Source organism: Xenopus laevis, chromosome 6S (assembly GCF_017654675.1).
Source record: "Xenopus laevis strain J_2021 chromosome 6S, Xenopus_laevis_v10.1, whole genome shotgun sequence".
Taxonomy (NCBI): Eukaryota; Metazoa; Chordata; class Amphibia; order Anura; family Pipidae; genus Xenopus; species Xenopus laevis.
Genome location: NC_054382.1, coordinates 54,509,290 through 54,526,088, shown reverse-complemented (window position 1 = coordinate 54,526,088; position 16,799 = coordinate 54,509,290). Strand labels below are relative to the sequence as shown.

The window sequence follows — 16,799 nt, the reverse complement described above, 5'->3', positions numbered from 1 at the left end:
TATCTCAGTTCAGAATCAACTAAAACACTGATTCAGTCTCTCATCTCCCGCCTTGATTACTGCAACTTACTCCTCACATCAGCTGCTCCCATATGTATGTCCCTTCACTGGCTCCTAAACTCTTCAAGAATCAAATTCAAATTACTTACACTCACATTCAAGGCCCTTAATAATGAAACCCCTCCCTATATTTCATCTCTAATCTCCAAATACACTCCTTCACGAAACCTACGCTCTGCTTCTGATCTTCGCCTCACTTCTCCTCTGGTCACTTCTGCCCATTCTCGTCTACAAGACTTCTCTCGGGCTTCTGCTTTTCTCTGGAACTCTCTGCCACAAGCTGCCAGACTTTCTCGTTCCTTCCAAACTTTCAAGCGCTCCTTAAAGACCCATCTGTTTAAAGAGGCTTATTCATTGTACCTTAATTAATCATTGCTGTATCAAAAATGACAAAGTGTTTATCGAATCCTAATGTCTCAATTGTACCCTAACCTTTTAGTTTGTAAACTCTAATCTCTAGGTCCTTCTAACCCTATTGTACTCTGTAATCCTTGGCTGTTATCCACCATTTATTCCCTGTTTGCTATAACTGCAGTAAAGCACTGCGTATCTTGACAGCGCTATATAAATAAATGATGATGGTGAAAGAAAGTTAGAGTCCGTCACAAGCTCCTTCTCATCCCCCTCCACCCCCCCCTGCAGTCAGCATCAACTCAGCATCGTAGTTTTTCAAGTCTGATTACATGAAGCTTTGCTCTCCATTTGTAACTCCCCCCTCCCTCCCAGGAATGAGGCATAAGAAAATAAAGGTGAACTTGGTAACAGTGTCGGAATCCCAGCCGCACATTAGTCTGTATGAGACACTGAGACACAGCCATGTTAGATAAGCATAAAATCAAACAAAAGCAGCACATTCAGTACTCACGCGTCTCAGTGTCTCATACAGACTAATGTGGCTGGGATTCAGACAATGTTACCAAGTCCACCTTTATTTTCTTATGCCTCGTTTTTGGGAGGGAGGGGGGAGTTACAAACGGAGAGCAAAGCTTCATGTAATCGGACTTGAAAAACTACAGTGCTACGCAATATGTTGGCGCTATATAAATACACGTTAATAATAATAACTATGATGCCGAGTTGATGCTGACTGTAGGGGGGTGGAGGGGGAGGAGAAGGAGCTTGTGACAGACTCTAACTTTCCTTTCACGTTACTTGCTGGAAGGGAAGGGGAGCAGCTGTGTGTAAAAATGTAGTTTTAAAAGTTACAAAACTAAGGAGGCTGGCTGCAGGGGGAGGCTGGTAGGGAGTGGGGGGAGACTGGCTGTAGGTGGGGAGGCTGGCTATAGGGAGTGGGGAGGCTGGCTCCAGGAGGGGCGACTGGGTGCAGCTCACTCCATCCCTGCTTGTTCCCCTGCCCCTAGGCAATGAGCAGAGCAGTGGATTGAGTGGCCCCTTGGGTGCAATCGCCAAGGGGCTCCAAGGTAGCAACAAGCATGTGAATTCTACGTGTCCTGCTGCTGCCTGCACTTCCTATACCCGCAGCACCGCCCACTCACTGAATTTTCACCAAAGACGTCTGCCACCTCTTCGTGGGACCCCCACCTGCAACCCTAGATGGATTGTCATGCGTTTTCTGGGTTAGTGTTACATTTACACACGTAAACACCCACTATTACACTGAAACACACTTACATTCACGTTAAAACATACACACACACATATATATTTTTGGGGATCGGGGGGGGGGGTCACACACACACACACATGTAATTTTGCAAATTGTACACACGCTTACGCACATACACTTTTTTTGTACCTTTTTATTTCCTTATCGCATCACTTGTTTATTTTGTCTGAAAAAAGTTTTATTGCCATTGTGAATAGCATACTGTACTGCACAATACCTTTTCTCTGTTATTTTGGTGATTTTAGCTATTTTATTGCATTTTCAGCTCTGCATAGGTGTTGTTCGATTGTTTCTGTCCATAAAACATCTCTGTGCGCCACATGGTTTAGTAAATCTATGCATATTGGGCATTAAAGTGTTCAGTAGACCTCTAGCATTCATAGTTAGGATGTTTTATGCTCATACGTTATGAAATGTGGGGTATATAATGGGGTAAAATACAAGCTTCGTGATGATTTTCAGAAATGTAATAAAAAGCATTGTGTAGCATAACTTTGCAGTTTGGTAGTTTACAGTAGAAATACATATTTACCGTTTCAGATTTGTCAGAATGCGTACTTTTGGAAAATATATGGTTTTCTAGGGCCTCCATACTGTTAGGGGGTCTCATGGCACATAATAAAAATGCTGTGTGCTTGTATTGTAGCAGTCAGTGTGTCATACGTGAAAATTCATATGTACTATTTGAATTTGGAGGTCTCTGTATGCCACATGGTTTGGTAAATCTTTGCATTTCAGGCATCAAACTATTCAGTAGATCCCTGGTGTTCATATTTACGATGCTTTATGCTGTAAGTTACGAAATGTGGGGTATTATATAATGGGGTAAAATGCAAGCTTTGTGACTATTATCAGAAATTATATAAAAAACAAAGTTTAGGGTAGCGTTGCTGCTTGGTGCTTTGCCATATAAAGATACATTTAACCAAGCTTTGATGTTTGGCAGTTAGGAGTAGAGAGACATAGTTACCCATTTTGGAATCAGCAGAATGTGTACTTTTCAAAAATATATGGCTTTCTGGGGTAAACCTACTGTTTCATGATTTTTTGACCTTGGAATCTAAAGTATGACGTTTTCTGCCTACGTGCTTTCAAAATTCGGTAATATACTGCCGGGAGTTTTTGCTGTACAGAATTCCTAAATCTCCCTAAAACTATACATATCTGGTATTTGTACGTTCGAGAGACATGAGGCTTTCCAAATCAGTTGGATATTCATGCGTAAAATTAAATATTTTTCTGGTATAAATTCATATATTATGAAAGATAGTAATTTTATTTTTTTTTTTGGTATTTAGCCCTATAAATCTTTTTGCAGAGGTGGAAATACATGGTTCTCCCTAAAAAAAGATGTATAGTTTTCCTAGATAAACTGCAGGTTTCCCCTCAGAAAATGCCCCTAAAGTGATCCAGCACAAAATGTTTCAAAAACGGCATTTTGCGTAACTATAATGTCAAATTCTGGGTTAATGGACTTGCTAGTAAAAAAATATTGTTAAAACAGCACACATAATGGGGTTTATGTTTCAAGATATTTCATTATTTTCTGATTTTGCTTCCTAGTATTCGTAGCAGTGCCAACGCAAGTGAACGCCTGAGGTGCTTGTGTATGGAAGTCCTGGTAATGCCAGTGTGTGTGTGGAAGTGCCAGTGGTTGTTCCAATCTACGGAAGTGCCAATGTCACTGAATGTGTTGGTGCAGTTTAAAGTGTCTAGTATAGAAGTGTCAGTACCAATGACAGTATGTGAGAAGGTGCAAATGGCAATGCCAGTGTATGGAAGTTTCAGTACCAATGGTAATGTGCTATTACCAATCAAACTGTATGTGGTGGTGTTATGAGAGTCCCTGTGTATGGAAGTACAAATGCCAATGGCAATGTATGTGGTGGTGCCAATGTATGAAAGTGCCTTGAAGTGTTTGAAGTACAAGTACCAATACTAGTGTATACAAAAGCCAGTGCTAATGACAGTGTGTATGGAAGTGCCAGTGTATAGAAGTGCCAGTGCTACTGCCAGTGCATGAGGTTCCAGTACCAATGTGGCCACTGTATGTATCAATGACTGTGTGTAATAGTGGCAGTGCCAATGTATGTAATTGTCGGTGTATACAAGTGCCAGTGCGAATGACACTGTATGGAGGTTATAGGACCAATGCCAGTATGTGTGGAGGGACCAGTAACAATGCTAGTATATGTAGGTGTCAGTAAAAATTCCAGTGTGTATGGAAATGCATGCCAGTGTAAAGATGTACCAATCAGACCATATTTAGACATACAAGGCTGGTATTAGATTCTGAAGGGAGGTGAGAGCTAAGGTAGGTTGGGGAGGAGGCAGAACATTCCTAGGGAGCAAAATACCTGAGCTGTATCAATGTCCTGCAGCCTGGGCTGGGATTGCTATGCATGCATACAATTTTACAGGCTGCTCATATCTTCCATACAGGGCTTATGTGCAAGCATGAAATAAGGATGATCTCTTGTCCTGTCCCAATTGGAGCGTTTGCCTCAGAAACACTACTATTGTTTAAAAAAATAAAAATAAGATGCTTGCTAGCCATGGAGGCAGATAAGCAGGTAATAGATACATTAATACAATGGGTTTAGATGTATGTAAAATAACTAAATCTATTGTATTGTACAGAGCTTATCTGCTATAATACCTGTGCCCTTTAGTCCTATTTCAACTTTAATGGGTGTTGGCTGTATCTGAAGCAAATACAAGCAAGTTACTGGGAGACTAAATCACACACAAACACACATACATTTATAGACAGAAAGAGGCTGATTTCAGACAAAGGTGCTAATTTGTACCAGTTCAATTACCCATATTTTGGACCTTGTAGTAAGCAGCCCATTCAAAGTGAATTGCTGGCTGGTTGTTATTGACCTACAGAGACATATGCAAAATTTGAGGAGAGGTGCAATCTGCAAAAAATAGGTGCATAATACCCTGTTTTTTAAAAAAAAAAAATATCTGTATAATATTTACCATGCTCTGTCTTGTCTTTGATCTGGGAGAATGTGATAACTTAATTCTGCCAATAATATCAGCATTTTCGCACTATAAAAGAATAGCAGCCTTACTGTTCTCAGAATGAGATTCCAGAGAATGCAGTTGAGAGTGTGGCTTTGAATTCAGCATGAAGAGGGTGGGACTTTGCTAGTTGCTACGTGACATCACAGTGGGGATATAGCCACTCCCATTCAGCAATTGCTTGAACTGGCTCTCAGAGAAAGCATTCTGACTGACTGTAATATTATTGAATGCCTTTGAAAAAGTAAGCATTTCTGTTAAATGAATATATTTGAGAATATTATTATTTTCATCCTATCTGTCCACTTGGGAAAATTCGATTTTCGCAATAGTTCCTCTTTAAGCATAACTTACCAGGCACGTATGTTAAAATGTAATTTATGCAATTGCTCACCTGTGTGAAGTACATTCTGGAAGAATTTGATCCTAGAAGTTTACTTTCAATGTGCTGCTGTACCCTTTCTATGATGCTGTCTTCATGTAGAAAATGAACCTCGTGCTTTGTAGGATGCACATTCACATCAACATTTTGGGGAGCTATATCTAGGCTAAAAATAAAACACATTTAAAAGTAAATTATGGTATTTTGCTTATATCTAAGACTTATTCGAGACACAGGCATGACTTGTCTAAAAATATCCATTGTAATAAAAAGCATAAAATAGTATGAAGAATACCTTGGGCTGCAATGAGAGTCCAGTACTGAATACTATGTTACCACACTGAAAAACTGAGAAAGGAAAGAACACAAGACCCAGATATCAACCTAGTGATGAAGACTGACAGAATACTTTTCAGCTAATGATCAAACATCCATCAACAGCAGGAGCAGCAGCAGGTTGCAAGAAAGCCCTGTACAAGCAGACATTACATACAGGGCTCTGGTGCTTCATGCATATCCCGACACACCTTCCTTTGAGCATCATGTAAAACGAGCTAGAAAGTGGGATGGAAAGGCCCAATTTCAGCCTCTTTCCTATATGAAGCATAGCCAGTTGCAAACCTGTTTTTTTACAGTTTGAAGCTTGGCCACTTATTCCATGTCCTAATAAAGACGAAGTTTGCTTTCATATTTCTATCTTACTTTCAATTAGAAGAGGCTTTTGAATAATGGTTTTAATGTAAACATTCTTTTAAAGGATGAGGTGAGACCATAGGCAAGGAAATTAAATTAGTACAACATACTAGTCTTTGGCAATCACTCTACAATAACGCTGACAAAGTACTAAATGCAAGTAGGGAAAAAAGAAAAATATTTCTGTACACTTTAAAAACACAGAAATAACTCTTACCTCAAGTAAAGAAAAGGATGTGTATTCTTTGGCAAGTAAGCAGCATACACAGTTTCTATTGCTTTCTTTAATGCTGTTGATTCGACAAGTCTTGCTGTGTTGCATTAGGGACAATGTGAAACAAAACAAAGCTTTAGGTATTTTTTGGGTGAAGAACATTTTTTTGTCCGTAAACATGTGAAAATAATTGAGGACAAATACAATTTTCACCCCAATTCTACATGACCTCAAATTAATCAATGGACTAAACAGGAATATAAAGAAAAAACACCAATACAAATACTTAGATCAAGGATGACACCCCCAATTCAAAATTCTGACTGGTGTATAACCCTAGGTTATTATTCTTTGTAGAAGAACAGACCCTGAATTTCAGTGCTTAATGTTGAGCCCAGACTGTATAAAAGGCTGTTCTCTCTCAGAAAATACCAAGGTAGGTTACTCAAGGGGACTATTTAGAGCAATATGAGAGATAGTAAAAAAAAAAAAAGTTTACTTCTTTAAAGGGAATATCAACCCAAAAAATAATTGTTTGTGTAATAAAAGAAAACAAAATTCTAAGCACCTTTGCAATATACATTCAATACAAAGTTTCTGTGGTTTTTAAGTTATTTATATAGGTATTGCTATTGAAAGCACGGTTTGTCTGTCCCTTTTTATTCTCTACCTTGATGGCTCTTGAAACAATGTAAGACAAGGCATACGGAATGCATTTTAGGACATCATCAGGAGAACACACACTCCTGCATTCGCTCTCCTAAAGAAGAAGTATGTAGACTTGTCTCTTATACTCACTTATCTGAAGAAGCTGCAGTCACACCTCTGTGCTGCCCACATTTGCAGTTGCAATCTCCCCCCTCGTGACTCTACATACTTCTTCTTTAGGAGAGCGCATGCAGGACCGAGTCTTAAAATGCTTTCTGTAAGGCAGCCGATTAACAGACTGGTCCTTGCTGGGGAACTAGCAACATTGTTTAAAAAGTAACAACCAGAAGTTAAACAAGTGCTGCTTTCAATAGTAGTTGTTACAAATAACTGTAAAAGCACTGAAATTTTTTATTAAATGTATAATGGAAAGTTGCTTAGAATAATTTTTTCTTTTATTAGGCACATTTTTATTTTGGGGTTGACTTAACCTTTAAATAAAATTAATACAATAACAGTTTTAATAAAACTAAATCAAATAGCTTACCATTAATGAAGAGTAAGAAAATACACTTTTTCATAGAATAGTTGGCATTGGTCACATAACCTTTCATTTTAAATGCAAGTTTATCCTCTTCACAGCCAACTCCTATAAGTTCCCTGTGACATAAAAAGAGTTTTGCACTTTACTAACTGAATTATATTATTTTAAGATACGACAAATAGCCAGAATTGCACAGAGGGCAAACAAACACTGTTGAGTATGCTATTAAAACACTAATTCGCAATGGAAACATATGATCTAGTACAGGTATGTGACTTATTATCCAGGATGTTTGGGACCTGGGGTTTTCCAGATAAGGTCTGTCTATAATTTGGATCTCCATAACATAAGTCTACTTAAAAATCATTTGAACATTAGTTTAACCCAATAGAATTGTTTGGCCTTCAACAAGAATTAATTATATTCTAGTTGGGATGAAGTACAAGGTACTGTTTTATTAAAGAAACAGTAACACCAAAAAATGAAAGTGGCTTAAAGGAATGATAAGATTTTCTGTTAACATACTTACCGTGATTTTCATTTCCTGGACTGAAGCATGGCAGTGGGCCAATAAGGGGTTAAGCCCCTGCCGGAAGGCGGCACAGGAAGCACAATAAAAGTCCATCTGGGTCCCCCCGCGCCCATCTCAACGACTGGAGACAATACCCCCTAGTAGGGAGGGAAACCCCTGTCCACTGCCATGCTTCAGTCCAGGAAATGAAAATCACACTAAGTATGTTAAGATTTTGTGTTTTCCTGTCCTTAGCTTGGCAGTGGGCCAATAAGGGGATGTAAAAAGCAGAACACATAGGGAGGGATTACTCAGGAACTTTTATTGCAGCTGCTTAAAGGACACTTAGCCCAAATCCAGCTAGGTTTTTCGAATAAACATCAAAACAGTAGTGTTTTGAAAAAGTGTGTAGGTTTTTTCAGGTAGCAGCTTTGTAGAACTCATCAGCTGGAACTTGGGCACGGAAGGCCCAAGATGCCGCTATACCTCTGGTGGAGTGTGCTTTGACTGATGATGGCCCAGGTACTGTCTGAGAGGAGTAGGCGAAGAGAATGCATTCTTTGATCCAAGCTGAGATCATTTTTTTGGAAGCCACATGCCTCGTCTAGGACCTCCAAAGAGAAGAAGAAGATTTTCAGATTTCCTGAAACTTGACACCTTGTGTAGATAGAGCTTTAGGCATCTCACCGCATCGAGATTATGGAGTCTTTTCTCTTCTTCGATTCTCAAAAAAGGAAGGAAGCACTATGTCTTGAGACATGTGGAATTTTGTGGCAACCTTAGGAATGATATCTCTAGTTTTTAGAGTGACTTTATCGTGAAGGAACAGGATCTTAGTTTCATCAGATGGTAGAGCGTGTAATTCTCCTACTTTTTGCCGAGGATATGGCAAGTAGGAAGACCGTCTTTAACGTCAGAATTTTTAGCGTGGATGCACTAACCAAAGGGTGCTTTGGTTAGTGCATCCAGCACTAGGGAGAGGTCCCAGGAAGAGACTGTGTCTTTAACTGGAGGACGGATTCTGAGAAGGCCCTTGAAAAACTTTTTAATCAGAGGATATGAAGACCATTGTATATCCGTATAAGCAGATATGGCTGAAATCTGACCTTTCAGAGTAGAGGTGCTGAGTCTAGCCTCTAATCTTGACTGCAGGAATTAGATGATGGTGACCTCTGACATGGAGAAAAGCGATCCGAACTTCTCTAACCCCCAACTGGAAATTTTTTTCCCAGATTTTGTTGTATTTGGAAGAGGTAGACATCTTTCTTGATGATATAAGAGTGTTGATTGCTCCCTCTGATAGTCCTTCCGTTCTGAGTTTTATCCTTTCAATTTCCATGTAGTCAGGGCCCAGTACCCTGGATCTAGGTGCAGTAGAGATCCCTGGTGTAACAGGTTCGGAGTTACAGGGAGTCTGAAGGGCTCCTCTTGAGACATCTGGAGTAACAGGGGGAACCAGAGTCTTCTCGGCCACCAGGGGGCTATGAGGATGGCCTAGGCTTTGTCCTCCTGAATTTTTTTGATTGTCTTTGCTAACATCGAAATTGGAGGAAAAATGTAGGCAAGTTGGAAGTTCCATTGGAAGGAGAAGGCATCCCAGAAGGTCGCACTCCCCAAAAGCCGGGAATTTCCTGCTGAGGAGATCCACTAGAAAGTTCGATGGCCCTGGTATGTAGGAGGCTGTGAGGTTGTCCACGTTGTTTTGAGCCCATTCGAGAATAGTTGTGGTCAAGTGCAACAGTTGTTTGGATCTGGTTCCTCCCTGGTTGTTTATGTAACTCACTGTGGTTAGGTTGTCTGATTTGATCAGGATAGATTTTTTCCGGAGATGTTTTTGGAAGTGTAGGATCGCTAGTAGAACGGCCTTCAGTTCAGTCCAGTTGGAAGATTTTTTGCTTTCCATGGGTGTCCACTTCCCCTGAATTTGGAAATGTTTGAAGTGTGCTCCCCACCCTGTTCTGTTTGCATCCGTAGTCAGTGTTTCCCATATAGGGGAGGCAATAGATATGGGAACTTCTAAGTTCTCTCTTCTGAGCCACCATGAGAGATAGTGGAGATAGTGGTCTGCGATAGGTGAATCAACTGGGAGTTTTCCTGGTGATTCCTGTTCCATTGGTCCAGAAATTCTATCTGGAGAGGTCTTGCGTGGATTCATGCCCATTGCCCATTTCACCGCATCTATGGTGGACATGAATTTCCCTAGAATTTGTTGACATGTCTTGCCTGTCAAAGTTGGATGATGAGACAGATAATCTGCTTGGTGTTGAATGTCTGAAATCCTTTCTTCGGTTAGGCTTACTTGAAGTTTTTTGGAGTTTAAGATAACTCCTAGAAATTGAATCTGTTGTGTTGGCTCCAGCTTGGACTTTTCCCAGTTGACAAGCCATCCCCATTTTTCTAGAGTATCTAGAACTATACTCAGGTGTTATAGGAGTTTTTTGGAAGGAGCTTTCACTAGTATATAGTCTAGATATGCAAAAATCTGGATCCCCTTTAGCCTTAGGAAAGCCATCATGGGGGCTAGCACCTTGGTGAAAAATCTTGGGGCTTATGCTAGTCGGAATGGGAGCGCTTGGTTTCGAAAGTGCTTGCCAACAATCAGGAACCGTAAGAATTTTTTTGTGTGGTTCCCACACTGGGACATGCAGATAGGCGTCTTGTATATCTCTGTATGTTGAGCATCCAGTCTCTATGGTTTATGAACTGGCATATAGACCTCAGAGTCTCCATTTTGAACTTTTTTATTTTGAGGAATTTGTTTAGATGGCCTAGGTTCAAAATTACTCCCCAATCCCCATTCTTTTTTTCTTCTTAAGATTAGGTGAGAGTATATGCCTCTGAAATGTTCTTTTGGGGACTTCTGTCATGATCTCTCTGTCTAGTAGGTCCAAAAGGATCTTTTTTAGGGTAGAAGCCGCTAGTTGAGGTTTTTCTGAAGACACAAAATGAAAAGTCGGAAATTTTTTTTCCGCCTCGCTTAGGGTCTCGCGCACCCTCATTCCGATTTCTTATCTTGTTTGAAGTCCCTACTTCTGGGTGCCCCCTGTCCCTGGGTTCTTCTTTAGGGTTGCCTGGTGAAGGGCTTTCCCGGCCTATACTGTTTAGCCTCCTGCAGGGGATTTTTCCTAAAGGGCCTCTTGTCCCTTTTGTCCTGGGGAAGGAAAGTGGATTTTCCTGCAGAGGCTTTTGATATGATCTTGTTGAGTCGTTCACCAAACAGTAGTGACCCTTCGAAGGGGAAGGGGCAAAGGTTATGTTTACTTTGAGGGTCTGCATGCCAGTGACGCAACCAGAGAGCTCTACGGGCCGCCACACTAAGGCCCATGGCTTTGGCCGAGAGTCTAACGAGATCCATGGATGCTTCCGTGGTAAATTCGTTTGCAGTTTTAACATCCTGAATCATTTCAATTAGCTTCTTTCTGTCTGTTCCAGATTTGACAGCTAGTTACAGTTCTTCTATCCAAATATGGTTGGTTCTGGCTAGGGTGGTAATGGCTATGGAGGCTTGGTTAGACATTCCACATGTAAGGTAAGATTTTTTGAGTTTAATGTCTTGTCTTCTTTCCATTGCATCTTTTAGCGAGACCCCTTTGTCCAAAGGCATGGGGATGGACATTAGGTCCCCAGTTCAGGTGCACAAACAAGATTCTGAGATGATGCAAGGTTTGCCTTAAAGGGGAAGGAAACCTAGTCAGCGCAAACCCCCCACCCCCCCTCCCGTTTGTTGCCCACCCTGCCTCCTCCCCTCTGGCCTACCCCTCCCGCTGGGCAAATGTCCCTAACTTGTTACTTACCCTTCTGCGCAGGTCCAGTCCAGGGAGTTCACAGACGACATCTTCTTCCACACGATCTTCTTCCTGCTGTGAACGGCGTTTTGGCGCATGCGCAGTAGGATCAGTTCGCTGGTACGGATCTACTGCGCATGCGCCCAAAAGTCACGCGCATGCGTAGTAGATCGTACCGGCGAAATGATCCTACTGCGCATGCGCCGTTCACAGCAGGAAGAAGATCGCGTGGAAGAAGATGTCGTCTGTGAACTCCCTGGATTGGACCTGCGCAGAAGGGTAACAAGTTAGGGGCATTTGCCCAGCGGGACGGGTAGGCCAGGGGGGAGGAGGGAGGGTGGGCAACAAACGGGAGGGGGCGGTGGGGGGTTTGCGCCGACTAGGTTTCCTTCCCCTTTAATAACAGTGTGCACAAAATGGCTCCTGCCTGCTTACTATAATTTTGAAATCCCAGACTGAAGGAAACAATATTCAAATAATTTCTATAGTGTAATTAAAGTTCATTTTGCTTGACTAATGTGATAAAATATGATTTTGAATATTTTTTTGGGTGACGGGTCCCCTTTAATAACTATGTACCGGGAATTTTTCCCCTTTCTTGACCACTGATCTGAACATCTTGTCATGTTTGGGAGTATCCTCTGTATTGTCAAGTTCCAGAGAAAATCTCATCGTTTTGATGAGGGGTTCCAGGTATTCAAGGTTTAAAGAACAGTTGCTGATTGCGCCGTCAGCAACTAAGGCCTGAAGCCCGCCGGCTTCCCCTGGAATACACAAATGGTAAAGACCTCGGTCCCAGTCGCTTCAGGGAGAGAGTAGCACCTCTGGTATAGGGGGTATCTTCGACAGGAGAATTGAGATGGGCGCTTGGGGACCCGGATGCCCTTTTATTGTATTTCCTGTGCCGCTTTTTGGCGGGGGATTAACCCCTTATTGGCCCACTGCCATGCTAAGGACAGGAAAATGTAATGTACTCTTGCCCTGCACTGCTAAAACTGGTGTGTTTGTTTTAAAAACGCAACTATAGTTTATATAAACAAGCTGCTGTGTAGCCATGGGGGCAGCCATTCAAGCACAGTATACACAGTAAATAACAGATACATTCTGAAGAATCTCATGGATACTACAGAGCTTATCTGTTATCTGCTCTGTAACCTGTGCCTTTTCTCCATTTTCCAGCTTTGAGTGGCTGCCCCCATGGCTACACAGAAGCTAATTTATGTAAACTATAGTAGTGTTTTAAATCAAATATACCAGTTGTAGCAGTACAGCACAACAATACATTATAACTCCATTAATTTACAACACTTTCATTATTTGGTGTTACTGTTCCTTTAAATGTGTCGTGTTAGTTGCATGTAACAATAGAGTTGGATACCACAGAGAACGTTACATTTCTCCTGTGAGCTCAAACTAGTACACTTGGTGTACAGTAATAATCTAGACACGGTAATGGAGTAGAATGCAACGTAAAGAAATGTAAAGCTCCAAATCTTGAGGATGTAGTGGATGCATGTTGGTTATGGGATAAAGAGAGGAGAATCGTATGAGTGAGGTACTAGCCAGATTCAGGTTTGGAGTTCTTTCATAAGTAACCAAAAACCCAAATGAAGCATGTTTAGTGACCTATTAGTAGGGCCCTGATAATACAGGCAGTGTGCAACCCCCAGAAATGGTCCAGGTGTGCACCAAGAGAGCAGCTGTGTACGCAGTGCATTGGTGATATATATTATTATTGAACTCCTTGGCTACTGTTAAATAAAAAAAAAATGTTAATAAGAATGTTAATAAGAATGACTTCTTCTGTCTTCTTAAAAGAAAACATTCCTTCTCATACCACTCAAGAGTCTTCACTACTGTACATCACAGCTGGACACACAATACAATCAAACCCTGATTTTATTTAACCCCATTTTAAATTTTCCCAGATTTAACTTTGTTTTTACATTCTCTTCATGTTCGAATTTATTTCAATGGGAGCATTTCACAATTTTAAGTTTTTCCTCATTTTACTTTCTGATTTTGTCCAATGTTTCTTAAGAAAAAAAAACGGTTTCCCTGTGAATATGACTCTTCCCACATTTTGATCTTTTTGTACTTTTACAGTTTTACAGATTTTACTTTTCTTAGACCCTCAAAAATGTAAAATCAGGGTTTCGCTGTATATAAACACGGAAGTAGCTAAAAAAAAAAAAAAAAAGATATGTAACATATGTAAATCCAAAATAACACATGGAAAAAATAACCACATTCTTTATATTTGTTTGTGCAAAAATTCCACTGTGGCTAAAGAGATTCAAAAGTTCTGAATCTTCCAATCAAGTACAGATTCTCCTACCAAACCATCAAGGGGTAATAAGAACTATGCACTCTATAAACTTTATATTACGTATATTCATCAAAGAGTTGCTGTCTCCATTTTAATCAGACAACTATTTTTCTTTTTGAAGCTGCCTTACATGTATAAGCAATTGGCTTGGAGGTTTTAGTTAGTCAATATCTATTCCTAACTTTTAGTAATGTTTCTTTACTAGATTACTTTACTACTCAGTTATATGCAAGCATGAATACTAAATCGTTTGATATGTTTTTATAACCGAACACATGTCTTTAGAACAAGATAAAGAAAATGTAATGCACCTGCTCACTGCATTTCCAAAAACAGTTCTGATATTGTCCACTGTAGTTGCATTAGATAATGTTCTTACATCTGCCATAGTTTCACCTTGCTGTTGACAAAAAAAAAAACAGTGTAACAGACATATTTTGAATAAACTGTATTTCCCTGGACATACTCCATATCAGAACTCACCGGGATATCCCCGCCCCCATGCCCCATCAGAAGGACCCTCCCCAAAGCTTTAAAAGCCACCCCCACCCCCTCTATGGCGTCTTTTTTTTTCTTCTGCTTTCCTTGCTCCATTGAAAGCAATATTTTTGCTTTTTAACCTTGGGAAAGCATTAGGTTATTCTAAGTACTCCTCCTCTGAGGGTCTTTTCTCCAATATACGGGAGAGGAGGTCAGGAGCCCAAGGTGGGTTATATGGTTGTTGTTTTAGGAAACCATATGCAATAGGTATTTCAGCGGCCTGTATTGGAATACTCATAAGGTGTGTAATGTTATGATCTTGCACAATGCTGTTCTTGACATGCTCTTGGGTTCCAGACCTTAGGGGTTGTGTGCTATAAGCAAGTAACTCTAATTCTTGTGGCAGGCAGAATTCATGATTAATACTCTGCCTTTCTGAATGTATTACATTGTGTTAATATTCAGGCTATGTATATGATTTAATAACATACTGTGTTTTAAATCTGTGATATTAGCATGCCTAAATCTGCAGCACTATAGGCTGCTACCAGTTCAGGGGTTGTAGGCCCTTGCAATTCTTCTAAGGCCATACAGTATGGATGTGTTTAGCTGTAAACTGCATGTTTCTTGTGCCTTGTTATATACAAGATGGATATATCATACCTATAACTGCAGCTTAACCTATGGATAGGGTGATAGGTTACAGTTGAACTATAGTGTCACTGGGCCTGCAGTAAGGATTGGACTCTGGTATAACCTGTGTTTATATAGACTGCCTAACTCTTTTCCTCTGAGTTTAGCAGTATGCTAATCTAAATATGGTTTTCTCTGCACTGCAGAGAGTCACTACTTGGTGGTTTACATACTTGGTAAACAGCATTTGACTTGTGTGTGCCACAGGGCTCTCTGAGTTTGATCTATGGGATAGACCAGTCAGAATGCAGGTTATTAAGGGAGTTCAGAGGTTGGCGCCATGATAGGGTTGAAGTGGGTGCTCCTATCCACTAATTATCCATGGCTAGGTTCTACCACAGTACTTGGTAAGGTACAGTGATGCTTGTTGGTTTTGCCTAAAGGCTGGCAGGTGGCAGCTGGTCTCATTGGGATCTTCTGTATTACAAGCAAGATATTAAAAGGCTTGTAAAACACATCTTAATTAGGTTGCATCCCCTCTGCCTTGAGAATAGCTGTACAGCTGAGGGGCTTGTTCTTGAAGCTATTCTGTACTGTTGTTATTGTTGTTGTTGGCAGAAACAAGGTGCCTGGTAGCAACCAACAAATAGGGCACATATACATTCCCTTGTATTACCCTCACTAAGCTATTGCTTGTGGTGTTCAGGGATGTTAACCCTTACGATTGCATTGGATGTGTGGTTAAGATTACCGTCTTGGAGCTGCATAATGGTTATATTAAAGGAATGGTTTACATGTTTTGCAACATTTGCCATTCTATGCATTTTTCCCCTCGGGAGAGGAGGTGTCCCTGACAAGAGTCACATCCACAGTGGCGGACATGAAGTTGCTTTTAGGGGGTTATCTCCTGCCTAATTGTTTATTGTTTGTCCAGGCTATTAACAGTCTACCGCTTGCCCTGAAGTACAGTATATTCAGGGTGTCTCTAGCTGGAAAGCTTGGAACATGTGTTTTTTGTGGCTTCCATCAGGATAAGGGACTAATGCATTGCTTGGGTAGAGCATGTGTCCTAGTTGGGGACGGATTCTTTGTTCCTGCCGAGCACCTGTGTTGGCTGGGAATGTGCCTTCCTGTTCTCAAGCCATCCATGTAGGTACAGGGGCACTTAGACTGTTCTTAGTGCTTACCTAAAGAACAGGTGGTAATGAGGCATTGGTTGTCCTGCTTGTCTCATATTATGGCAGTTATCATTCAAACATGGTTGGCCTTAATGCATCATACAGCCCAAATTAGGGAATGTTTTTCTAGATATTGTGATGCCTGTATGAGGGAGTTTCCTGGAAAAAAGGTTGCCCACAGGAGTTTTGTATTAAAGTAAGGTTACCTTTCGGCATGATGATAACCTTTTAGGGGGGCCTTGGCAAACTGTGTGGATGTACAGTGTACTGGTCTAGTGGCTAGCATGACCACGTATAGGCCTCTTGACAGGGATGATCAGGTTCTCTGCCTACAGTATTCTCATATGAGGTAATATTAGCCTTTGGGGTCTTATATCATATTGTTACCCATCTGATAGCTTTATCAGATATGGTTCTGTTCACAATTAACAGTTTGGTTTATATGGTATTCTTGCACAGAACTGCTAGTTCTCTATGTTATATGATTAGAGACTTGGAAACCTGCTTAGGATAAACAGTATATTCCAATTGTGATGCATTTCAATCTGGTCTTTGTATGCCTCTTCATAAATAAGTTCTGTTTTTGGTCCTATAATTGGTTGACACTATCCACCTCTGGCTAGTGATGTAAGATGGTCTGTCTCAGGGTGAGTTCCCTTTTAGGACTGGGTTCTAGCAGGAT

General features: G+C 40.8%; 1 protein-coding gene across 2 annotated transcripts in view; it reads right to left on the bottom strand.

The window, feature by feature from the left end:
* The window catches only part of mlh1.S (mutL homolog 1 S homeolog), an 83,303-nt gene that overhangs the window by 50,210 nt on the left and 16,294 nt on the right, over positions 1-16,799 (bottom strand). For both annotated transcript variants that reach the window (NM_001097076.1, XM_018268518.2), the window contains exons 8-11: positions 14,138-14,226; positions 7,205-7,317; positions 6,013-6,106; positions 5,115-5,268 (exon numbers count right to left, since the gene is read on the bottom strand). In NM_001097076.1, coding sequence (NP_001090545.1) covers positions 5,115-5,268; positions 6,013-6,106; positions 7,205-7,317; positions 14,138-14,226 — 450 coding nt within the window. The remainder of the gene's footprint in view (positions 1-5,114; positions 5,269-6,012; positions 6,107-7,204; positions 7,318-14,137; positions 14,227-16,799) is intronic.